Source organism: Echiichthys vipera, assembly GCF_963691815.1.
Source record: "Echiichthys vipera genome assembly, chromosome: 3".
In the NCBI taxonomy this organism is placed as follows: domain Eukaryota; kingdom Metazoa; phylum Chordata; class Actinopteri; order Perciformes; family Trachinidae; genus Echiichthys; species Echiichthys vipera.
Genome location: NC_139828.1, coordinates 28,805,921 through 28,831,087, shown reverse-complemented (window position 1 = coordinate 28,831,087; position 25,167 = coordinate 28,805,921). Strand labels below are relative to the sequence as shown.

General features: G+C 41.8%; 4 protein-coding genes across 4 annotated transcripts; all 4 read right to left on the bottom strand.

Annotated features, from left to right (window-relative positions):
- Positions 1-211: 211 nt before the first annotated feature.
- On the bottom strand, positions 212-4,926 carry LOC310966695 (protein wntless homolog; the record flags this gene model as incomplete). The annotated part of the gene is made up of 12 exons (XM_083940521.1): positions 212-312; positions 424-589; positions 1,464-1,547; positions 1,643-1,786; positions 1,880-1,943; positions 2,025-2,122; positions 2,210-2,378; positions 3,690-3,826; positions 3,920-4,075; positions 4,166-4,290; positions 4,375-4,638; positions 4,821-4,926. The coding sequence occupies 12 exons, from the start codon at positions 4,924-4,926 to the stop codon at positions 212-214; spliced, it is 1,614 nt and encodes a 537-aa protein (XP_083796647.1).
- A 313-nt stretch (positions 4,927-5,239) lies between these two features.
- Positions 5,240-8,465, bottom strand: dr1 (down-regulator of transcription 1). The gene is made up of 3 exons (XM_083911375.1): positions 7,617-8,465; positions 7,302-7,465; positions 5,240-6,374 (listed from the first exon to the last, which is right to left on the bottom strand). Exons 1-3 carry the CDS (start codon positions 7,834-7,836, stop codon positions 6,228-6,230), a joined length of 531 nt encoding a protein of 176 aa, XP_083767501.1. The 5' UTR covers positions 7,837-8,465; the 3' UTR covers positions 5,240-6,227.
- A 1,705-nt stretch (positions 8,466-10,170) lies between these two features.
- LOC310945312 (retinol dehydrogenase 8) lies at positions 10,171-13,702 on the bottom strand (the record flags this gene model as incomplete). The annotated part of the gene is made up of 6 exons (XM_083911369.1): positions 10,171-10,407; positions 10,514-10,697; positions 11,891-11,984; positions 12,072-12,251; positions 12,409-12,570; positions 13,603-13,702. 6 exons carry the CDS (start codon positions 13,700-13,702, stop codon positions 10,171-10,173), a joined length of 957 nt encoding a protein of 318 aa, XP_083767495.1.
- Positions 13,703-14,019: 317 nt separating this feature from the next.
- scinla (scinderin like a) lies at positions 14,020-24,005 on the bottom strand. The gene is made up of 17 exons (XM_083911641.1): positions 23,930-24,005; positions 22,643-22,829; positions 22,375-22,529; positions 20,968-21,129; positions 20,709-20,858; positions 20,508-20,597; positions 20,260-20,392; positions 19,985-20,073; positions 19,669-19,884; positions 19,455-19,588; positions 19,046-19,136; positions 18,131-18,301; positions 17,864-18,038; positions 17,654-17,769; positions 15,504-15,581; positions 15,345-15,405; positions 14,020-15,055 (listed from the first exon to the last, which is right to left on the bottom strand). Exons 2-17 carry the CDS (start codon positions 22,815-22,817, stop codon positions 14,886-14,888), a joined length of 2,166 nt encoding a protein of 721 aa, XP_083767767.1. The 5' UTR covers positions 22,818-22,829; positions 23,930-24,005; the 3' UTR covers positions 14,020-14,885.
- Positions 24,006-25,167: the final 1,162 nt, after the last annotated feature.

The window sequence follows — 25,167 nt, the reverse complement described above, 5'->3', positions numbered from 1 at the left end:
TAATGTTTATTTTGACATTTTGCAGTGATATCTCATACACTTTATTCATTTTCTCCCCAAGTTTAAGAAAACAACATTCTGCATTATAATACTTTATTCAGGGCACAGGGCACACACTTAGTCAGAGGTCTCTATTAAACAAAGGAGGCTTCTGGAGCCGAGCGCAAGTTGCACCGCTAATCTATAATCTGATGAAATAACACAACAACAGTTATTCCTCAGCCACCTTCCCAGTGATCCTGTAGGTCTCTGTCGGCCCCTGATCTCCACAGGTCAGCTGGGTCTCTTGGCTGTCTGGCTTCTCCAGCACATCTGTCAATAGTGAACATAATTTAAACATTTGACATGTTTACCATGTGAAGGTCTTTTTTCATTGTTTTTTTTATTTATTTGAGGACTGTAAAATGTTGAAATGTTACAAACCTGTTTGTTGACTACCTCTTGACTTGTCTCTGTTGCGCTTGTGGGAGGGGGCATAGAGGAAGATAATGGTGAAAACATACAGGTTCCACATGCCATAGATCCCTGTGAGAAAAGCACTGTGGACTTGTAGAGTATAGTCTCCCCAGTGCCAGTGACCCTCACTGACCTGATGGAACATAAAGAACATTTGGATCACTGTTAAGAGCCCAAACATGTCATAAGAATAAATAATAACTGAATTATCATAAATCAGCATTTTAAAGAAGCAATTTATAATAAGGTTTAGATCATAATAAAATAGGATCTAGTGGCAGCAGTGAGGGGTTAGCACTGTCGCCTCACAGCAAGAGGGTCCCTGGTTCAAATCCCGGCTGGGTCCCTTCTGTGTGGAGTTTGCATGTTCTCCCCGTGTTTCTCCGGGTTCTGCGGCTTCCTCCCACAGTCCAAAGACGTGCAGGTGTTAGGTTCATTGATGACTCTAAATTGTCCATAGGTGTGAATGAGAGTGTGAATGGTTGTTTGTCTCAATGTGTCCTGTGATAGACTGGCGTCCTATCCAGGGTGTACCCCGCCTCACGCCCGATGTCAGCTGGGGAAAAAGCTTGAAAACTGCCAAAAAATAATCTTTAAAAAAAAGGCCCCACCTAAAGCCAGTGATGGGTTTGTCCATTGGGGTTATGGGCTACTATAGAAACTCAAAAAGATGTTGTTGGTTCAGTAGCTTCTGCTAAATAACAAAAATAGGGACCACTGAGATTGAGTCTTGCCCAGCGTTCCATACTTAACTTTCTATGGGTGCACCATCCGGGTACTCGTAGTGCACTGCATGTTGCCGTACTCCGTCAGCGTGAACACACGATGCACTCAAAATAGTAATAAGGGTGGACGTACGCAACTTGAGACATAGCATTTGTTTCAGGTGATTATATTGAACACATAATAAAGAATATGATATTGAATTTCTGTCAAAAGATCCCCCTAAATCCTACACATTGCTCTTTTCAGACTTCAGTGTTATTCATTATAGGGGTAATGCTTACCTCATTTAAGATGAAGAAGATGACCGTCATGGCTGCACATGCTAGAGTTACCAGCATCAAAAACTTGAACCTGAAGATTATACCCTGCCAAAACCGACGAGAGTGGAATAAAACAGACCGGATATTGGCTCATCTAGTGTCAGTCAGATATTAAATCAAACAAATCAAACAAATTAAACCTTATATCGCAGTCTCCTAGCCTCTGTCATTGCAGGAAGTTGTTGCATTTTCCCACCGATGTTCCTGAACACACAACGCACCAGTCCACACAGGGAGAGGAAATACAGACAAACCGAAATCCATGCCACAACAATGAAGGTAATCTGGGATGACAGTCAAGGAAATGGCAGGTTGGCACAAAGCGACCCACATTCAGAGTATGTTCTTATGAAGCAGTATAAATATCTGAAGGATACTGCCACCGTCGTTCCAATGTCAGACGCCCAAACACTGTAGAAAGGGTTGGTCAAATGAACGCCCCTTTATAAGAAAGAAAGCACATTCACATTTAAAGAATAACCATAACACAATAGACCTCATCCAAAGCAGCCATGCCATTACCTTTCACTCAGGTCATATATGAGGAGAATAGACGAGCCAAACATCACAAGCCCAACCTGCCACCAGTACGCTGAGAGACGATTCCTCCGACTCTGGTCCTACAGGATTTATTGTTTATAGAAATTGTGTAAGTGGCATGAAAGTACAGAGAAAAGTACAGTAGAGAGGAAGTACAAGGTGCTAACCATGAGGTGTTCACCACAGAAGATGATCCAGAAACAGAAGAGTGTGAAGTAGAAGACTCCCTGCTGAGCATCTTCAAACAGCAGCATCCACGTCCACTCACAGCCCAGGGTGAGCCACTGCACCGGTACGTTCAAGAGCGTCATAGAGACACCCAGAGCAAGAATCACCCTGCACGAGGCAAATACATACTGAAATACACAGCTGCTCTTAAAAGACAGGGAACCTTCCGCTGCAGGCAAAAGTAGCATCACGCCTTTTTCCATTTCCCCTGCTCTCAACATGCCGTCCTGAAGCACCGCGTGCCCTCTTGAAAGCATGACAGAACTTTACCTGTGGCTTTAAGTCTGCACTGAGTGGCTAAAGAGCCTCGCTTGCACTCAGAATTTCAACTCAGGAGCACTAGATCTGTGTTGTATAACTTCACTCTACTTTGAAAAGTGATGGTGCTGTACTCAGTCTGTATCTGAAGCCTGTACGGCCGCAGGGAATATATGGAGGCCCGAGTGTTCAATATCAAATAAATAAGACATTATCAAAAAGGAATAATAAAGAATATAAGGGTAAAACAAATTACCAATACATTTTGAAACCTATTACAATACAATAAAAAAGGTTTTATCTTGATTTGTAGGAGTTCATATTTACTTTGTTATAGAATATTTTCCCTCAAAAGTATGTAATAATATTTTTCCAAGTGACATTTATATAATCGTACTTCTAAAAACTCACTTTTTGTCCCTTTGTTGACATTGGAATTGTCACGTATTCCTGCACCCTCACCTTTGAGCCAATCACATGCCCGGAGCTGCCCAGCTAGGGGTATTCCGTTTTAACTGGGAAGTCGGAATTCCCAAGTTCCCAGTGGGAAATGTCAAACAGACATCTTGGATTTCCGTCTTGTACTAAAACGTCGTCGACCTCGAGTGTGATGTCATTGCCAGTTCAAACTTCCATGGTAACTGGAACACAGCAGAACTAACTGCCAACTAGCCAACTAGCAACAAACTAGCTTAACAAAATGTGACATGAAATAACAAACTTTTTTAAAATGACATTTTGATCCTTTTTTTGTCAAATGTATCCCTATGATTATTTATTACTATTATTGTTATTATTATTATCCATCAATCCATATTCCACCGATGGATGGACCAAGAGAGAACCCACGCAGACACGGGGAGAACATGCAAACTCCACACAGAAGGGCCCAAGCTGGGATTCGAACCAGGAACCTTCTTGCCGTGAGGCGACAGTGCTGACCAGCACATCACCATTATTATTATTATTTTTGATATATTTATCATGCCGTGTTATTTGTCTATTTAAGATCGAACACTGTGGTTCCACACGTTTTTTAACTTTAATACTCAAATTTAGCAATATTCCTAACGTGGCCATACCATGGACTCTATACATTCCATGGACCATTAAGTCAAAGCAGTTGCTTTGAAAAATACATTTCTCATTATTGGGTCATACTTTTCCAAGAGGACTGGAGGTCTTCCCATGAGGCTGATTCTGTGCCAGTACCAAACTGTTGCCACAAATATCCAGGGACTGAACGCAGTCTTCATGCTGACCCACACTTTAGTGAAGCCTCCATTCTGGTGGATGCTCTTAGAGACAAGGGACATAACATGTTTAAATGTAACACATGCAGGCTTCAAGATTGTCTTCAATCAAATATATATAATAGAAATTAAACTCACCACTATATGGATGTCTTTTATTTCTCCAATTCCAACATTCACTGTGTCATTGACTGGTAAGCGCAGGTTAATCAAAAAGTATTTGTGGGCCACACCGCCCAGTTCCATGAATGGTATGGGGTCACAGTGATAAAAGCGGCCTTCATTTTCATACGTCTGCAGGAGTATGGACGGGTACAGGTTACGAAGCAGAGATATTGCAATTTACAGTATTTGCATGTAGTAAATGGAGTCAAACAGGTTTACCTTAGGGACTGGAAGCATGCACCTGAGTGGCCTTTGCTCCACTGATTGAAACTTTGTGGTCCACTCAGAGATCACATCATCCCTGGATGCCAGGCCAACATCAATAGTGATGATAACATCATCTTCTACAGAGAAAGGGGCAAGAGTCACTTTATTAGATACACACAAGAGGACCGCTGTTATTTCCATTCATGACAGACACCTCTCACCAATCTGATTGATCATTTTGAATGCAATGTCAAACTGCAGAACAGCCAGCATATACTGAAACCAGGGACTCATCTCCTTGTTGGGCAGAGGGACATGCACAGCAAACACAATGTCGTTGGCATCCAGGGTTTTAGCCAGAGGATCATCAAAACTGTGGATCTGTTGGCACCGATTTGATCCCCACGGCATGAGCCATCTGTGTGCCCTGTGGCGATTAATACATTTGGTGGCCAAGTAGCGTATGGCGCTGGTGGGACTGGGAGCTATGGCACAGGGGAATAATCTGTCAGAGATGTAACCTGAGTTATGTTCTACACAAACAGAATAAAGCTTCAACATTTGGGAGAAGCCGTTGTTTTTTACACAAATTACATGTAGGTTACTCTAAAAATCGAATGTATATTTCTTATGTCAAATAAACAAGTAGTACAATCGGACTACTTACCGATTAATGCTCCAAGCATGATGGAAAGAACTTGGAAAACAAGAATGAAGAAACCCAAGAAAACCAATTTCTTAGTGCTCATGTTCTCTATGATTGCTCCAGCCATTTTAAAAATGATTTAGAAAAATGATGCACAAGCTCATAGTCCCAATAGGCTAGTGCTCCACTGCTGCCCGTCTACCTGCTCACACACATCTGACTCCCAGGAGCCAAATCATCAGAGTGAGTGGAGAGGGGGGGGGGGGGGGGGGGGGGGGGGGTGAAACCACTCAGTTTAGATTCAGAACAGTGAAACACTAACTTGGATGTGTGATTAAAAACAAACAAACCAAGGGTCTATAAAACATGATTCCTTTATTGCTTAAAGAATACAGCTTTGTAGCATAGGCGCGTGAATGTGTATCACAACTGGGTTACTTGCCTTTACACTGAAGATTGACCACAGTCACAATGCAAATGTTTGATACTGCACCCGGAGAGAAGGGAAATAACAAATTCAGCCTGGATATCAAAGCATCTTACAACGTCATGGGTTAATAATCCTTAACATTGTTTACCCTGACCTGGAGTCAGCAACGAGAACCACAGTAGCACCTACACCTTTAAAAAAAAAAAAAAATCACTAACTCTGGGCTGTTAGTCTGTCCTCTATCTTTGGTTCTATCAGACAAAAATATACAGTCTCTGAAAGGTGGCTAGCAATACTGGTTGGTGGTTCAAGGTAGAAAGAAAACGCAACATTAAGTATCTGAATGAGCTAAAATGAACAAAAGAAAAAAAAGAAGAAGAATTTCTCTACTTAACAAAATTCCTATATTCACAACTCTTCAAATGAACTCCTGTTGAACAAATATAACAAGAGGGAGTAGAGAAAACCCTTTCTGTAAAAGTGACCATCAAACCACGGGAGAAAGGAGAAATCCACTGCTCTCAATTTTTTCTAAAGCAGTTCTGCTAAACCAACAAAAGTGATCTAGTACAACGGATGACATGAGTAAGCTTTCTGGTGCAGTACCTGGAGTGAACACTTGCTGCGCTGTCATCAAAATTCACTGACGTATCGAAAGCAATGTCTGCCTTCAGCGTCCACAACACATCCAGAAATCTACAAATTACTCACAACAGAATATCAAGACATAATCAAACAGAAGCAACTGGCAAAAAACGGGGGGAGGATGAGACCGATCGACAATTTCAGTCTCTTAATCCGAATCATTTTTAGGTACTGGTGAAACCTTGCCTCATCTTTCTCTTCAGTGTCCGTTCCAATGTGCATTATCCATGTTACACGTCTGTACACCAGCGGGCAAACGGGCCGCGTGTCTCTGCTGATGACAGCGCTGGGAGGTTCGTGTGCCTACACTGTCCCGCGGAAGGGATTCGGACAAGTTGAACGGCGTCCTGGGATCACATGTCGTCCTCCTCGTCTTCATCCTGAGAGGAACCGGCCTGCTGGGCTGCGCTGGCAGATGCCGCTGCCATCTGTGCCTGCTGGGCGGCCTGCTGCATCTGTAACCACTCTTGCTGGGCGAGCTCTGCCTGCTGCTGCCGTGCCTTCGGGAACACGGTCAAATCAGATAATCAGATATCACAGCGTTTTTGATCACAGATATTTGGCTTTTATATGCATTGGGCATGAGAAATATGATCACAACACAATGAAATACATGCTGAGGCTGAGTTATGATATAAGCGGTTACAAGGAGATTGATCTATTGATAAACATAGTAACGCTGCAAGTTAATTGAATGGATTTACATAAAATATTAGACATTTTTGTGAATTGAGAATACACACAGAGATTTTTATGTTTAGTGATGTTTGCATTCTCTCATTTACTTGAAGGGAAACAGACGAGACATTGTAAATACCTTTGCTAGATCACAACATGCAAACCTGAGTAGCATTTTTGAATTCATTTTTAAATCGTTTTAAGCATTTATTGCAGTGGCAGATACAAAACGAGCAAGAGTAATCACAGCTTCCTTTGTCGCCATGTCGCCCTGACATGCATGTGTCCATTTCTGAAGGTGCGCGCTACTTCAACACTTTGGATCATGAAACTGAGGAGACAGGGGTGGAGACGTGCTAACAGCAGATGTTTAAACAGAGCTACAGACACTAAAGCACTAAAGGTTAGTGAAGCAATAATTATACTTATCATAATAGAGCCAACATGCAAGTTTTCATGCTGCTACATGAACTTCATCACACATAAATATGAAAGTGAAAGCACATCTCAATTCAGTACATAGATGCAGCTTGGACAACACTTCTCTTTCACTTCTATCTGTTCTCTTAAGCTACATATACCACACACTGCAAACTTGCCCGTGCTACAATCCCAATGTTATTGTGGTCACTGAAACTATTGCATTAAGCCGTGCGTTGATTCCCTGCATTGGGTGCACAGTGAAAGAGGGTTGCTCATCTAAAGCACCCATAGAGAATAGGAGGTTTGTTCGTTTTTTCGGATCATACCTTTGCAAACAATTCCTGTTGTTGTCTGAGGAGCTCTTCCTCTGGGATGCCCAGGTTCTCCAGTCGAGAACTGGCCTTCCTCCTCTTCAGAGCCACGGTTTTACACTCCTGCAGGACGTCTTTCACCTCCGTGATGTATGATGCGAAACCGAGGCTCTCCAGGGCTGTGGAGTGAAAGCAAGAGCAGAAAGCGAATACATTTACTATCCGGGGTTTGCAACTCATTTCAGGGAGACGTGCGCACCGACTCCCGTATTCCTCAGTACATTAGCTAGTTGCTGTGCAAAGCCGAGGTAAACACGGAACAGGACTCACCGTTGATGACGTGCTCGGGAGATATGGTCTTCTTGTCGGACTTGTTGCATATTTCATTGGCTTCTGACGATATGAGGTGGATGAACTCGGTGCAGCAGTTGACCACGAGCTCCCTGGCGTCGTTAGCCACTCGCACGTTAGGCAGAGTCTCTTTGATCATCTTGTTGATAGCCGCTCTGGGGATGGTCAGGTCGTCGTCGTTTCCAGAGGAAGAAGCCATCGTGGCAGGAAAATGAAAGCTCCGGGTCTTGGCTGGGAGGGGAATAAGTTTGAGCAGACGAGGACAGGCCTTCTTGAGTTAATGTCGTTTACAGCCCGGGTCAGCAAGGCGACGTCAACGCGAGTTTAAATGTCAACAAGAAAAAAGACGTGTCCTCAAAGTTAGCCGGGTGGTTGGCTAGCGTGCCAACAAGTGAATATGACGTGTTTCGGCAGACCGCCGCTTTACACGGAATGTGACAGAAAAGGGAAAGGTCCGAGTAACACTTATGACAAATAAGAGAACACACGAAACGTTAATAATGGGGAAAAGGTATGCTTAGCTAGCTAGCTACCAAGCTAGCTAGTAGCCGTGGTCCCTGTCGCAAGAGAGCCGCAACCCAGAAGACGAGTGAGAGCAGTGAGAGAGCATGGCTAAAGCTACAGCTAAAGCCAGGCTAACAATGAGCTGCTCCTGACATATGTGACTCAACAGTTGACTCGGTAGAGACGGCGAGTAGAGTGAAGTCCCCACAACACTGCGGGTTACTGTTCCTGGCATCGACCTAACAGGTCAAACACTCTTTAAAGCGACCAGCTTTTCTTTTAAAAGGCTGTAATCTGGGTAACATTAGCTTCTATTTGTCCGGATACAACGTCAAACAAAGAGGCGGATGGGGGTGGGTGTAACCAAGAGGGCTTTGAAACGACTCAGCTACAGTATTTCGCCACCTACTGTTCAATTAGAGAACTACACAGTTAGATGATATTACATGTTATTCTACCGTGTTCTGCTCTCTGCCTACATATTAAAGACTAATGTGTCTTCTTTATGAAAAATGATTCTCAGGACAAGTTTACGGGGTGTGAGGCTCAGCGCAGACAGCTTAACCCCAGATTAGGACATGTACATATCCCGCCTAATCCATAGTCACAAACGCAATATTTATTTTATTTATTTATAACCTTTATTTAAACTCGGGAGTATATTTAGGAGCAGTGTCATTTGCAGTCGAGATATTTTCGGACAGGACAAAACATTTGAAAAATACATGAGCAAATCTGAATTATCAGAAAGTAAAGTGACACAGCATAATGAAAACAGAGAAATCCAGTTAAAACAGGAGCAGCTAGAAGTCAAATCAGATGCAGTCATGGATTTAAATGGTCTTAATGATATGAGTGTGGTGAGTTTCAGATGGTTTTGCAGAGTATTGTAGGGTTCAGGTGCACAGTAAGAAAGGTAATTGGTGTTAACAGAGGGAGTGTGCAGCGTGACCCAGTCCTTTGAGTGTGAATGATGAAGACTAGCATTAAAAGATACCAAAGAATTGATATAGGGTGGTAAGAGACCAGTGAGAGCTTTAAAAACAAAACAAATCCAGTGTCTATCACGCCTGTTAGAGAGCGAGGACCATTCCACTTTTAATAGGATGTGTCACTAACACAACTCATTCACAAAGTATTGAGCTTTTCAAAGATGTAAACATAAACATTCTAAATGTGTCCAAGCCTGATTCCTGTTGCAGTGAATGTGAATGACATCAGCTGACAGGAAGTTAACAAGGACCGAGGATGTTGCCTAATGGAACTCCATTAAAAAGCTCTATATTGGAGTGTTTATATGTTGGAGAAAATATGAGATGATATGCTCAGATATCTCAATTTTGGAATTGACATACGTCAGAGACTACTGGTGTCTGCTCCAAATGGTTTTACACACGGCTGTTTTAATTATTAAAGTGCCTGAGCAGAGAAGATCCTTGAGATGGCTTTCTCTTCATAACATGTGATGGCACTGTGTCTCTTGAAGCATTTGGTATCTGAACGTATCTATGGAAACATGCGGTTCCAAAGGTTTCTCTGATCAGATGTCTGTATTAAACTCTAAACTCAAGTAAGGACAACTGAGGCTCTTTGAGTTTTCTTTGCTCATCTTCTGGATTAGTGTAAGTACTCTTCATCAGATGTCTTCTAAATGTTTAGAAGGTCTTGAAAAATAAACATCACCTCTCAATAAAGCAGCTTGAACCGTCTAAATGCTTCATCTTGTGCAGTGACTTTGCCGCTGCCCTTCATAGTTTTGCTTACTACTTATATACTGTGTAATAAAGGGCTTGGAGGCTTAACGAGTTAAGAGACTTATGGTAGTTGGTTGAACATGCCAGGTTGCAGTTTACTGCAGCAGGAGCTCACGGACACATGTAAAAAGAAAGAGTTCATATTTTTATTTGTTCACATTAATCATGGTTTGTCACAAAGATATCTAAGCAAAACATAAAATGCAGGGAAATGACTGGAGCCCTACATGGATGAATGGATCTTGCCAAAACTAACAAAGCTCAGACTCTATGAGCTAGTTGCTCTTGTCCTTTTCCAAGGTAAAGCTCTTTCGACTTCTCCAGCGCAGAAGTTTGAGGAAGTTCAGACTGGCGTTGAAGACCTTGTCGTGTTCAAACACCATTTTGTAAAATGTGTCAATTGGCAGGTCGCCGTTGGGGTCAGCATATTTGAGCGTGGTCATAGGGGTGTAAAGTGTGTTTGTCTGATGACGAAAAGGGGGATTCTCCATGGTGATAATCTTCAGTGTATGCTGGGGAGGAAACAGAGCAAACAGAAACCATTAGACAACGCACAGAAGTTCATCTCAGTTGCAGCAATAAACGATGGGGTGAAGAATGTTGGAGGACGAACAATACCTCTGCTATATCGTCAGCACTCTGTCCGAGGGTTTCAAAGATTTGATTGTAGTTCTTCAGGTAGATGTTGAGGAACATGTCAGCGGTCACTTTGTCAGCTTTGCTCAGATCAGTCTTCAAGCCCTCCTCGTAGACTTTACGCTCAAACTCTGTAATCACTGGACCTGGCTCTATCAGGCTGATACTGAGGAGTACAGTACAAACATAATCATGTAACTCTGCTCCCCTTGAACAATAGATTTCATCCCATGTTTTTTTCACTTACATACAGCAAACAAGCCATCAAGACAGTTTTTTTCGTGTATAAACTATTAACAGAGAATTCCCGGAGAGTTGCTAACTGTCGCTAACAGCCCGGACGTGGCTAACACTTAGCTTGGGGCAGTACGGTGAACGCATTTAAACGTCTTTTTTAACCACTAATACTGCTCAAAATAACACCCAACCTCTGCAGTAGCATGATAAGAGTTCAGACACATAAAATGAAGTACCTACAACATAGTTAGTGAACCCAGAGTTTATTAAAAGAATGTTTTAAAGACTTACCTACTGGCCCCTGTACCAGCTCCTCTCATAGTAAAGTCAGTTCAAGTGGATTACCAACGTCAATCCAAAAGGAAGGAGCCCATTGGTGCTTTGTTTTCTGTGTCAGGACTCTTCTCATGCTACTGTAGAGGTTTGGTGTTCTTCTGAGCATTATTAGTGGTTAAAAAAGTTTTAATGCCTTCAACTTAATGCCCCAAGCTAATCAGTGTTAGCTACGTCCTGACTGTTAGCGACTATGAGCGAATCTCCAGGATTTCTCCATTCATAGTTTGAAAATGAAAAAAACTGTCTCGATGGTTTATTTGATGTATGTAAGTGTTGAAAAAGACCATTGGATGATTTTACGCCGGAATTGCACTTTAAATTAAGGTTAAAATAATAGTAAAAGTAATATCTCTCCCATAAGAAGCTGAAGAGCAGCATTTTAAGTTAAAGTGTGATTGAATGCTACTTTTAATGTACTGTATTTATTTGAAACCGCCCTGCAGAACTATTTCTTTCATATTCGGTTACTCAACACTTCTGCGTTAGGACTTGCCCCAAACCAGGGTGTGCTGTGTTTTGTCTTTTTTTGCCATGACATACTTTGCATATTAGCAGGCATACTTCCTACCAATGGTAAGACAGTAGTGTGTGTCACTGTGTAATTCAGGATTTAGGTGTGCAGAAGTTTCAGATAAGTGCTGGTTTGCTGTTGCCTCCTTTACTGATCCTAGCTTTGTGAGCACAAGTTGAATCTCGCTGAGATACCAGCATAAAATAAAATGAGCAAATGGTCAACACATAGTCTGCATGCTCTGCAGAAACAAAAGAAAAGAAACAGTATCTTACTTGAGATTAAACCTCAGGGCTTGCACTGCTAAGCTTTCGCAAAAGCCTTCCACTGCAAACTTGGACGCTGCATAGACATCATTGAATAAAATTCCTGAAAAACAGAGTGCAACGCTGTTAAAACAGTGTTTTGTCACCATGGACAATTGCTCTCACGATGAGCAGACGTAACCGTCCTCACCCTGAATGCCCATGACGCTGCTAATGACCACAATATGGCCTTTTTTCCTCCTCTTCATGTCAGGTAGGATTTCCTTCAGCAACCGCACAAGCCCAAAGAAGTTGGTGTCCATGACAGTCTTCATCTCATCGATAGTCTGACACTCGATGGGTCCAATCAGACCCATCCCAGCATTACTTACTGTGGGAGGAAGTCAGGCAAGACAAGACATGTTATCAAAGCATGTACAGTTCAACTATGTATTAGAAAAATATGCATAGTTGCAGAACCAATACTCGTGAGCAGCTGCAGTTGCAGAATATTTTGTTGTTGACTGAACCAAATGGCGTGGGCTTACTAAGAATGTCCACCCTGCGTTCAGGCAGGCTGTCCACACAGGCTTTGATGGAGTCCTCGTCACATACGTCCAACTGCTTGATCTCCAAAGTTCTGCCTAGAGTCCGACCTGCTGCTTCGACCAGCGCATCACCCTTACTTAGGTTCCTCATGGTGGCATAGACTGCAACAAACACAATTCTGTTCATTTACTTCTTGGATGCACAATTAAGTCTACTAAGAGAAATCAGACACTGAACATCGGCACCAACAAGGGCTAGCTCACCTATTAATTATTACCTATTGATATACAGTTATTTAGCCCTTATGGCACTGCAGATAGCTCTGATTTACTTTTCTGAGGTTGTGTCTCTAAAGGTCTGCTGCTACACCAATACAACAGAGGCCATAGCATTTTCTTTTTAATGTTCTAAGCACTGGAAAAATGACAGCTGTTGAACTCAACTGCAACATCTTTTCCGGACACAATGTCCCAGTCGCTCAGGATAATCCGCAGGTGTTGAGACTATTTATTCTGTAGAAAGCAGTTCTAATGAAAACTGAGGTTGTGTGGATTATCACCTGGTCTCTGTTTCTGGAAAGGGATGTTGAGTTGGAAAATCCAAACTGTCTGCATTGTTCGGAAGGAATTCTTTCTTCTTGTGATTAGGGCTAATAATATATATTTATGTTTCCTGCATATTGATGGATAACCAGGGCCTATATTCATAAAGTCCCAAATAACTGTTAATCACTATACTCGTAAAGTGCCTCTCACACTTTGCAGCCATGTAACCACTAACCAATAGTGTTATTAGAAGTCACTTATATTGCCAGAATATTACTATTCATCAAACGTAACTTTAAATAAGGATCTGTATGAAACTGATCGAGGTAGGGCAGCTTTTTAAAAAGCAAGGCTCTCCCGGAACAGATCCTCTTCTTGACTTAGAAACATCCTCCCCCAAAATATCTCAAAAGAATATAGAGGTCGAATTGGTACAGCTAATATTGATAAGCATACATACGTGTACTGTATATTTTAAACGTACTATTTGAACCACCTCATCATTTTCATACAGTCCATTTGCTGGTAAATTACCATTCTCTCGTTGTAAGTTTCTTCAGCAACAACCTGATGCATGTGAAATAAAGAAAACTCTCCTTCATTTCTCTGATACTTCAGACAAAGTTTTTTTAAATGTAGCAATTTTACCCATGAACCTTTTCTTCTCGTCTTTTGCGATGCGGGCAGCCAAGGCGAGGCCAATCCCAGAGGAGCAGCCTGTGATGAGTACCACCTTCTGGGTCGTCATTGTCCCTGCTCAGGGTTTGTTTTGCAGCTCCAGCAGTAGAGAATGAAGGAAAACAAAAGCGAGGTTTGGCAATGGACGACATGGATGCTCTTTTAAAGCCTGCTCCTTAATCCACAGCTCTGCAACTCAGCAGAAGCCTTGTGCACATGGGCTGAAGATTACCATCGAGTCAGGCCTACACATGGTGCTGTGGCCTGGAGAGGATTTAGGGTAATGATAACAAGTGTATTGTTGCAGTGAGCCGTAAAGACTTGAGAGAGGAAGAATGTGTTCTTGTTTGAATAAAGAAATCAGTAAAGAAATCAGAAAAGACAACCTTTAAAACATGGCATGTTTTTATTCAAATTCAGAATTTCTCAATCTAAATTTGTCTTTGAAAGCTAGGCTATAAAAGGGAAATGTTACGTAAAAATATGCATTTTTTTTCCCAGGACTGAACAGTTGATCATTTTAATGCAAAAAGCCCTTTTCAGATAGGATTAGTTTAATGTGGGGACGTGAGGTAAGGTCATTTTTACCAGAGGTTTTAGTCCCGTCTGATAAGGCATTTCAGTAATTATTCCGGAGAATATCAGTAAAATGTTTTTTCTTCTGTAAAATGGTTTGGAAGAAATACCTCAGGTAATACTTATCCAAATACGACCCTCTGTAAAATGGCTCAAATGGTTTCCACATTATTTTGAGCATGGATGCGCTTGAAGAAGCACTCTGATCCCTTTTTTTAAAGATAATTGATTCTGTCCTTTAGTGTTGTGCCCAGTTAATTTTGTGATATCAGGAAGCAAGCACATGGAGACAGGGAGGTGACGGCAGTGCGTAAATCAAGAAACCCCTCCCACCTCTGGTAGAATACAGGGATGTCTTTATCCCATGTGAATTGGCCCTTCATATTACAGACGTCCTGAGGTAAGACTATTTTACCTCACATCCCCACGTCAAACTAATTGCGTCTGAATAAGGCTTAAGACAGTTAGAAAATTCCAGAAACATTCCCAGTACATCAGAGTTAGAAAAGGAAATAAAATCTAAAATCATCTCTGAACTGCCCTCTACCCACACAGAACTTTGTAATTCCAAACTCACGGTATCTTACAGGTCGATTATTGTTTCAAGTCCAATGTTATATGATAAGCAAAGAAAGTTTGCAGGATAATTGCAGATGCTGCTGTGTTGTGTTTGTCTTCTAATGCTTTTGGAATCGAGCTTTCAGGCACGCCAAAGGATCTTTGTCCCACATCTTGGGGTCCCAGGCATGGAACCAGCCGGTGAAAGAGAGTGGCTCATCTCCCTGTTTAATGCTACTGATGGGAATACCACGGCGACCAGAGGGGTCTGAATTCAAATAGTCTTCGGCTGAAAGGAAAACAAGGATTCTTGTGAACATCTCATCTTTAAGGGGATTCTACATGGGTGAATAAAGCATTTGTAGTTTAAGATATGTGTGGTTATACTCCTCAACTTTTGCAAAACACTTATGGTGAGTAGGCTAAACATATCACCGTGAAACTTCCCCAGTTCATCACTTACATTATGACAATTTTATGAAATTGTGTGTTTACATATGCAAATGAGTTATTCTCTAATGCTAATCTTTGGTGGAAGACATGTCATGGAAGCAAAACAAGCAAGCTGTTTGTCTTACCAATCTTGGATGATCCCGTTTTCTCTGTCTCATTGGCATCCTTTCCAACCCAAACGAAGATCTATTGGGAGAAAAAAAGCGAAGGGATATAGGGATAATGCAGCAATAAAAAATAAGAACTGACACTGAACCGTTTCATCATAAGTGACCGCAGCATACCTGATCCCACGTGTCCAGAATCATGACATCGTCGGGTGCCAGGTCCAACTGTGTGAACTCACCGGGCACCTCCTCCACCTAAATATCCAGAAGCACATGGTTACAAAGTGGCTGTATAAAAACTGTTCAATAAGTAGGTTAACAAAGGGTTAAATACAATAAATAACTATCTACATTAACAGTCCAGTATTGTAAAAAGTGAGGTATCCATGTCTTATTTTATTATAAAGCAGTTAGAGGTGCTTTATAAATACTGTGAAAGTATCAAAACGCTCAATCCACAGAGAAATGCACAGGCTGTATTCAGAAACTGTGTCTTTAAACAAGCCGTCAGGACTTCTGTACGGTTGTGATGTCACAACTATACTAAAGGTAGAAAGTGCTGCTACAGTGATTTTATAGTCATTCCCCGGCTGCAGTGAAACATAGAAATAAAGACTAGAAGTGCCTTTCTGCCTCTAAGCATGCGTCGATACGGTCGCCATCTTGTGTGGAAGTTCCAAGGCAGTCCAAACAGCGAAGGTGCCTGACTTTTGCGCTGCATATGGCTGTAGTGAGGAACCAACAAAGATGACAAAGGCATCTTTTTTATAGGTAAGATTTTATTTTGTCATCTTGTATGTTACGAACCTTTGACAAATAACTGTATATTGTAAATGTCGCAATCAAGTGTATATAATGTAAATATTGTATAGCTATATTATCAATAGTTATTTTAACAAACTTATACAATGCCTGTGTGTAAAGACCTGCCCTTTCTTGTTCTTTTTCCAAATAAGCAGGTAAACGGCTATTCATTTTTTATATTAAATGTAAAAATATATACTTAAAATAAATCTTTGCTTGTAAAATATATTGTGTACATTGTCTATAGTTCTCAACTAATCATCCAAATGCCTGTCAGTATAGAGCTATTTAGCCTCTGTTATCCAAACCTAAGCTGGATGTTGGTGGTTACAGGTCGGCCACATTAATGTTCAGTGAAGAATTCTCCAGGCCAGGTGCAGACTGGCACAGACTAACTTCTGGAAAATGTATCGAAAGGTTGTTTAGTAACATTTTTAGGCTTGACCAAACTAGCCTTTGATTTTAGGAGTTTGTGCGAATGTGAAAATTGTCGATGCGCATTACGTTTGGAACATAAACGTAGGCTATGTTAACAACAACAACAACAAAAAAAAAAAGCTTCTCTATCATTTTACCCACCCCCTGTTTAAATACATGTCTGACACTCATAAATGTCCGTAACGAACCTGGACAAGAGAAATCGCCTCTCAAATGTGTTGATTTATGATGATATAACTCCGTGAGTCACCTGGACTTCTATTGACGTTGGTTCATTTAAAAGCAGCGCTACCCCACACCATGATGGCGGCTCTGTTGACGCATACTATCCCATAGGCGGCTGTATTCAAGGGCACTTCTAGTCTTTATTTCTATTGCAAGGACAGAGCAGAGATGCTGAGAGCATAGATGTGGAAGACCTGGAAACACTGACCAGTCTTAAAGACACAGGTGTGTTGTGGGAGTTTTGGATATTTGTAATTCAAAATCATAGTTTTGTCAGGTCAGACACAGTTCAGTGTCTCCTCTGTCTAACCTTCTTAATGGATAACGCAAATAACTGCCTAATGATGGTATAATGGCATATTTGTGCCATTATATCTGCACCCTGTGTTAGAGACCTTGTGATGAGAGAAGTTCAGAATGTTCAGAATTGTAATGTCTAAGGCGTGTTTTGTTTGGTCTAAAGACGTCACCCAACCAAGGCTTAGCACGTTCTGGGTATTCCTCTAAAAGACAGTGTATCCGAGGGTGGATAAGTGTCATTCCTGCTATACTCTAGACAGAGTGAGGAGGCAGAGGTGAACTTATTTTTGTCTGCAGAGGAAAATACTTTGTCAAAATAAACCACGGAGAAAAAGCTGATCCTGTTTGTTGATCTTTCATTGAGGAAATCCATTTCTACAACAGGTGCTAGTGTTTCAGACAGAGGGTGAATACAGGTATATTCAGACTGTATGAGAAATATAATGTGTTTTGATTATCACAGCATGTAAACAAAATCTAGTATAAATACAAAAAACATGAAAATGAGGATAATATGAGACCTTTATTGAACTAAAATAGGTAAAAACGTAGCTACTTACGATCAGCCTGCCGGTCTTGTTTGAACAGCCAAACAGTCTTGGAGGCTTGATTGTCTGCTGCAGGGTTAGGGAGGTCTGGTAGTCCTTCTTCCCACCCAGTGCTGCCCAGAAACCATCTGATGACGAGGGGAAAAAAAACACAGTTTTCCAAAGGGAAATGTTTTACACCGTTATTCTGCAGTGATCGAAGCTCTTTTTTCCCACACTCACTTGGCTCCTTTGTCTCCTCCACCTGAGTGGCAGCTCCTCCAAGCAGGCCAGCAACGTACTGAGCTGCAGCCAGCTCCTCTGGAGTTGCTCCCTTTCCCTTCCACGTGTACAGGGCATTAGGCGACTTCAGCACAAACACATCATTGGTGTTCAGAGAGGAGGCAGTGGGCTGCACCTGAGTGAGACAGAACGAGAGGGAGAAATGTATGAATAGGTCTTTATAGAGCGTCAGTTTGTGTACATTCAATGTGAAAAAACAAAGGTTACCTCCACAGCCCGTGTGGCTTTGGTAGAGCTCTTGCGGATATGGAAGAGTCGTGTGCTGCCAGGCTTGCTGTCGCCACCGTCGCGGGATGTCCCACCCATGTGGATGACCAAAGGCTTGCCCTTAAACACGCTCACAAGATGAGCGGGTTCTTGGCCCTGAGTGACACGAACCTGCCAAGACACAGCAGCAGCTTAGCCAACAGGTCAGATGACACAGGGCTGATAGGAGTCAAGCACCCTTGGCTTGAACCGCAAGAGTAAGTCATTGAAGGAATAGTTTGACATTTTAGGACAGTTCTTGTTGAGATTCAGAAGACTGATACCACTCTAATGTCTGTCTGTTCAATAATGTTACAGTCTGACTCCCTCCTTTTTCATTCATTGCTATGGTGTGTTTCCTGTTGTAGGTTTTTTTGATATGTCCCTTCTGGAGTTGGGTTTTCCTGTCACCAGTCACCTGTCACCTGACTGTCATTACCCGCCTTGGTCTGGACTCTCTCAGTTTGTAAGCAAATTTCTATATGAAATCGTTGAGCACAGCCTGCTGCCTCCTCATGTTTGTTCTGCATTTGGGTCCAAACCTGATAACATGAAGCTACAGCTAGCAGCTGATTAGCCTAGCTTAGATAGGAGACATAATCAGAATCCGAATCCACCTACCAACACCTCTAAAGTTGACCAATTCACACCAGGTTAGCTGTTGCCCTGTTTTCAGTCTTTATGCTAAGCTAACTGACTCTGACTCTGACTATAGCTCCATGTTTAACAATCTAGTATGACTTGTATTGATCTTCTCATTAACTCTCGCCAAGCATATTTTCTAAGATGAACTATTATTATATTATTAAGAACTATTCCTATGAAGAAAAACCTGAGTAATACCAATACTAGTTACTGTCACAGTAAATATCTTACCTGGGTAGCTACTCCATCCATGGAGTCGTCCAGGCGGACGGTGAGAAAGGCTGAAGCAGCCAGTTCATCCCTTGTGCACTTCTGCCCTTGCCTGAAGACATTGAACAGTTTTGGCCTGGTTAAATTCCCTGTTCCCTAATCATGTTTGGGTAGAGAATTTGTTTTGGTTTTGCACAGCTAGAGTAAAAATATTTATTAAGATGGTTACTGCATTAGGACTTAACCTTGTGACTCTGACTTGTAGACGGGCCCTTTGTCATAATCAACATTTATATTGATTCATCATTTTAGTTTAAATAGTGGTACACATGGTGCATATTCCTAATAAAGGGGGGCAGTAGAGGCCCAACAATTTTGCCCTGGGACCTTGAACAGGTAAATCCAGCCATGCTGAAAAGGTTGCACTCACCAGGTGTAGATGATATGCTTTTCTCTGCCTCCCGCATTGTAGGAGTACAGCACCAGGTAACAGTCCCCTCCAAAGAACTGCCCATAGGTGGATGGGTCCACAGGTACTTTATCACCGTCTTCCACGCGCCAAATCTACAAACACCCACCACTGTCACATCTACACATTGACATATGAAGACATGAATGTACAGCATTAGCGTATGCTAGCATACCTTGACTTTTCCGGAGCCATCATCCACCATGCCGTGCTGGGCAGCCATGACGTTGTTGTTGTGGAGCTTGGAGGAGTCAAAGGGAATCTGTTCAACCTTGGCGATGCTACCGATGGTGTAGGCCTTACTCGGACCAGTGGTCTCATCCTTGTCCAACCAGTTGAAGAAGAACTGCTTAAACAGGGCGGACTCACCTCCTGCTGGCATTATCTGGACCTGTTTGTGTCACAAATGGACAGAGGAGCGAGTTAAACAGGAAGACAAGATATGGAGGATGAAGTTCTGGTAGCAGGCTTTCACTACATGGCCACAGTACCTGAGTATTTTGGTGGTAATTCTTGTCTTTGATGAACTTGTTTGCAGCCGTCAATGCTGCTTTGCGCTCATCTGTACTTGCATCCGGACCTGCATTTTAGGGTGTGGTACAGTGGTTGGTGAGTACAAACTCTGGCCAAATCTATAAACAAGTCATATGATGAGCTGACGAACAACTCGTTGCCTCAAGTGAACCGAACATTGACAAATACACGAAGCAGAGTGTATGCAAAGAGCAGGAGGTTGCAGAAATGGATAGATGACGTGGTGTAATACCTTTCCACACAAATATCTTGTTGTTTCCTCCATTGTCCAAGATGTAGCATTCACTCAGGGACAGCATGTCTTGTTTGAATGGGTTTTTGTCAGCCACCATAGTTGTCTTCATGGAGCCTGCAGCATCAGAAATCTAAAAAGTATAGAGAAAGGATCAAAATATCTATATTTATCCTCTGAATATTTTAGGTCCTGTAACATTTATCCACAGAAATTCCTTTCAAAGCTTCATTTTTGCACATATTTACCAAATACAGAGATGCCATGTTCCTGTTCCTTGTATCAGCCTGTATATCATCAGGGCTTCCTGATGGGAGGTCAGGTTTGGGTCCAAGCACCTACAAATAAACACACATATTGCAACATATCACTGACATCCTTCCGAGCAGCCAAAGCCAGATGTGACCCGAATGAAGCTGCTCAAATAGAAACCTTAAAAAGAAGCTCACTTGAATGACAGCTTCTGGCTCAGCGCCTTCATCAATCATTTCTATTTCAGCTCGACCCTTCCGCTCATTGTCGCGTATTTCATTGGCCAGGCCGGTGGTTTTCAGGCGCTCAAACATATTGGATTCACTGCCAGACCAGTGGTAGATGACCTAGCATTTCACAGAGAGGGGCAGAGGGAAAGAAGATGGAAAGAAAGTTAGGGCGAAACATGGCAACACCTGAAGGCTGTACTATTTCTGTCAAACATATTTGAATCACCTTTCCCAGGTCAATGATGAAGCAGTCTGTTGTATTGAAGCTATCCCAGGATAATCCCACCTCCGTGGCTCTGATTTGGCGACGACCTTTAACATGCAGTAGGCGTTGGACATTTGCATCGTTGGTAACCACATGAGTGAAGCCTGAGGCTACTCCTCCTTTCTTTGAGAGGAGTAAAGTCAGAGAAGAATACAGCATCAGAGAACTATTACATTGAACTACAACTGCATGGTAGAGTATGTCGATTTCAAAGAATAGCCTAATCAAACATGTAAAGTTTGTTTGACATTTTGGGAGATATGTTTATTTGCTGTATTACAAGGAGTTAAATTAGAAGATTGATAACACTATCATGTGTGTATGCTAAATATGAGGCCAGAGCCAGCATCTAGTGAGCTGTGCTAGGCATATAAAGACTGAAAGCAAAGTCTTCCAAAGCTCTAGCTTCATAGATAGTGTACAGACACAAGAGTGGAATCAAGACTTTGCAAGAAAGCAAATAAGCAGTTCCCAAAATGCCAAACCATTCCTTTGAAAATGTCTAGATTCTGACTTATTATTGTATGCAAGTTTTTATTTATAGTTCATGGTTTTCAAATCCATCATATTGAAACAAAAACATGTGATAAATATATATTTTTTTCCCAGCGGCCTGCTTCATCTCATAACATGTGCTGTTGTTTTGGCCTAAGAAAGCATGTTTCTGCTTGTCTTGTTTGCCAGTTCAAACTCCAAATGGAAACGTTCAGCGGAAAACCTGATGAAGCAACCAACCACGACTTCATACATTTCCAAGAATAGCACTGAGACTTGAGGGGATAGACATGCTATATTTAAACAACCCCTTAGCAGTGGTTCCCAACCTTTTCCTCAACCTATGAGCGAACTGACGACCCCTGACTCTGTCATATTTTAAGGATATTTCATAATATATTCAAGGCATAACAATAACAAGAGAAACAACTGGTAAACTGCACAAATATCCCAAAAGAGTGGACACAATAACTGCAGGAAGTTTGTGTAAAACAAGGGCAATTTAGAGTCATCAATGCACCTAACACCTGCATGTCTTTGGACTGTGGGAGGAAGCTGGAGAAACCGGAGAAAAGAGAAGAGAACATGCAAACTCCACACAGAAGGGCCCCAGCCGGGATTCGAACCAGGGACCCTCTTGCTGTGAGGCGACAGACACCACCTTGTCGCCCCATTATGTATTATTTAATTATTTATTTGATGCAATTTATGTATAACAATTTATAACATGCAAACTTAATAGTAGGGGTCATAGTGGGGAACCAGTGGTCACTTAATTGGATTATTTTTTGTTGTCATCTGGATCTCTGTTGGTTCCTAAAGACATTTCTATTTGTTTTTTGTTTTTTTAACGTACAGTATATCATGTTTCACCTTGTATCTGACGCCAGACTTGAAGTAGCTCATGAAGGTGACTGACTCAGTGTTTTGAAACTCAGTGAACTGTGTTGGGGCTCCACCCATGTGATCGTCCATTTGCACCATTAGGATGGCAGCACATGCTCTCTCATCCTGGGACGCTTCGTTGCCTGCGGTAAAACCGAAAGGAGGAAAAAAACAAAAAAAACAATGAAGGACCGTAACAAACAAGAGATGGACGTACAGTATGGGGTGGAATTGATTCTATAATAAGCCAGAATACCCATCCATGTGTGAATGCTGTGTGAAGGAGCAGAGGTGGTGTGGAGCACTATGTAAGAGTCTCCGGTGTAGAACTCTCCATAGAGTTCAGTCGGGACGGGGACCAATTTCATTTGCTCTATCCGCCACACCTGCAGGCCGGGCTGCTTCCCTGCAGTCTTGAACTGGGTTGCCATAGTGCTCAGGGCCTGAGGGAGGACACTTGTTCATTAACATATAGGCCACAGAAAGGACAGTCATCAAGCTTGAAACACAACAGTTGATAGATTGAATTAACAGTTTGATGCAGGGTTGAAAACATTAACGGATGAATCAGTTTCTCGACTGACGGGAAATTGTCTGAAGTCATTTTTCAAACATAAACGTCAAACCCTGTCCAGTTTCAGCTTCTCAAATGTGAGGATCAGCTGTCTTTCTTATTCTGATGTATTCATTCATTATTATCCTATTATCTTTGGGGGGGTTTGGACACTTGGTTGGACAAAACAAACAATTTGGCTTTAATAAAGTGCATTTAATTGTTTCCACTATGTTCTGATATTGTATAGATTTAAGGATTGCAAAAGGAATCAGTTAATGACTTGCAGCCGTAGTTCCGTGCAGACTGCTGACACTGTCATGTTTGGATCTTATTGAAGAAAACTGCGGAAAAAACTTTTCAAATGTCTCTCGATGTTCTCAGGAAAATGAATGGTTCGCATCACAACGCATTCAAAAGTTCACTAAAACAGTTTTACTTCATCAACAGTACATTGGTGCTTTCTGCCATTTCCATTTAAATTCATCATTATCACAGAACAATACAGCCATGGTGTTATTATTCTGCAGCATCTGTTGCATAACCGGTAATACAGATACTGATGGTACCTGATGGACCAGGGAGTTTCCTCCGCACTTACTGCCACACTGCAATGCAAAGTGTTGGTGTGGTAGGTATTTTTTTAATTGATGGCACACCCATAAGCCACAGACAAAAAACACAACTGTACAGTATGTAATAATTACCCAGGGTTGGGTGTAACATTGGGAATTAAAAAAGTTAGATTTACCGGGAATATAAAGAAGGCACAGAATCATGCAGCACAGGAATCAAAACTTATAACATACATTCAAAATGTGCAAAGCATGAACTGTTTGAAGCAAAACGAGGCGAAGAGTCCGCGACTAGGACTTTGTTATGAATAATTTCTCAAAAGGTAAAAAATCCATTTACAGTAGTCTATCATTTCTTTTATAGCGTTCTATTGTATTTTGCAAAAGCATGCAGATTCTTAATGTTTCCTCTTACCTGTGGAGGACAGAAGGCAGAGGTGAAAGAAGCTGAAGCTGCTGCGCGGCTGCTCTCGCAGGTTTCTGCCCGGGCTGTCTGCTATATAGTCTGCAGACACATCCGCATTGTGGTGAAGAGGCGTGTGCGATCGCATCCCGACCCAACCCAGTCTGCAAAAGAGCTGCAGAAATAACAAATGTAACTTCATGTAACAAAGCCCGACTTCAAATAAAATCGGACCAAAGCAGAGACAAAGTTCTGAGTGGCATCCGGATAAATTAAAACTTAGGAGCTGAGAAGTTTTGCTTTTAATATTTCTAATAAAATCCCTCATGCTCCGTCAATGAACACTCTGTCCATGCAGTCATCAGACGTATGCGACAAGATCACACATTTAGGAGTAGCCTGTTGTTCATGATTTGCAAAAAAAATGTCACTTTCTTGCAGAGACCTGAGAAGACCAGGGCGCCACTGGGACTGGATACTATGGCCTCAAACTTATATCATCACATCATTTGTTGCACAAACGATATATATATATCTATATATATGTCAAGGTTCGTTTTTCTTAAAATGTCCCTACCTATAAATGATTAGAAGGGGCAACTATGGCAGATATGACTATAACCTACATTCCACTGCACTATTAGGACATAAGGTAGGGGTTTTGAGTTTTTAAATAATGCAGAATAACAGAATCTTTTCAAATAAATCCTTTAATTAATACAAAAATGTGTTGCAGCCCAGTATGAGAGTCTTAACTGCGTTGATACTGTTGCGTTTCTCTCCCTTGCTCCCACATGAACACATCCATACACACGCTCACAAACAACAACAACAGCAGCAAGTCTGGCTCTGTCCAAAGCTAACATAATCTAATTGCAGGCACAACAGGAGGATAAAAAACTGCCAAATTACTCATTGACTGAAAACCAATCTTTAATATCAAAAGAACATATCTCAAGTCTCGAGTCAAAGTGAAGACTGCTTCTATTAAAAAAAGAACACACACACACATAACTTGATGTAAGGCGCATAAATCCTGGATATGGGCTGATTAGTCATCTGTTCTCTAAGTCCCAAAGGCCTAGTTGATATGTAAGGGCGAGCCCGGCCATCTCTTGGGACTCATTAGAATGTTCGTACTGTGATACACACTCCTCTTGTCTGGTTGGCAATATTGTTGTTGTGTTAGCAAGTGTTTGAGTCCGCTGTATGATCAGTAGCTAGAGTTTTTTGACCTTCTTGGTGCCTTG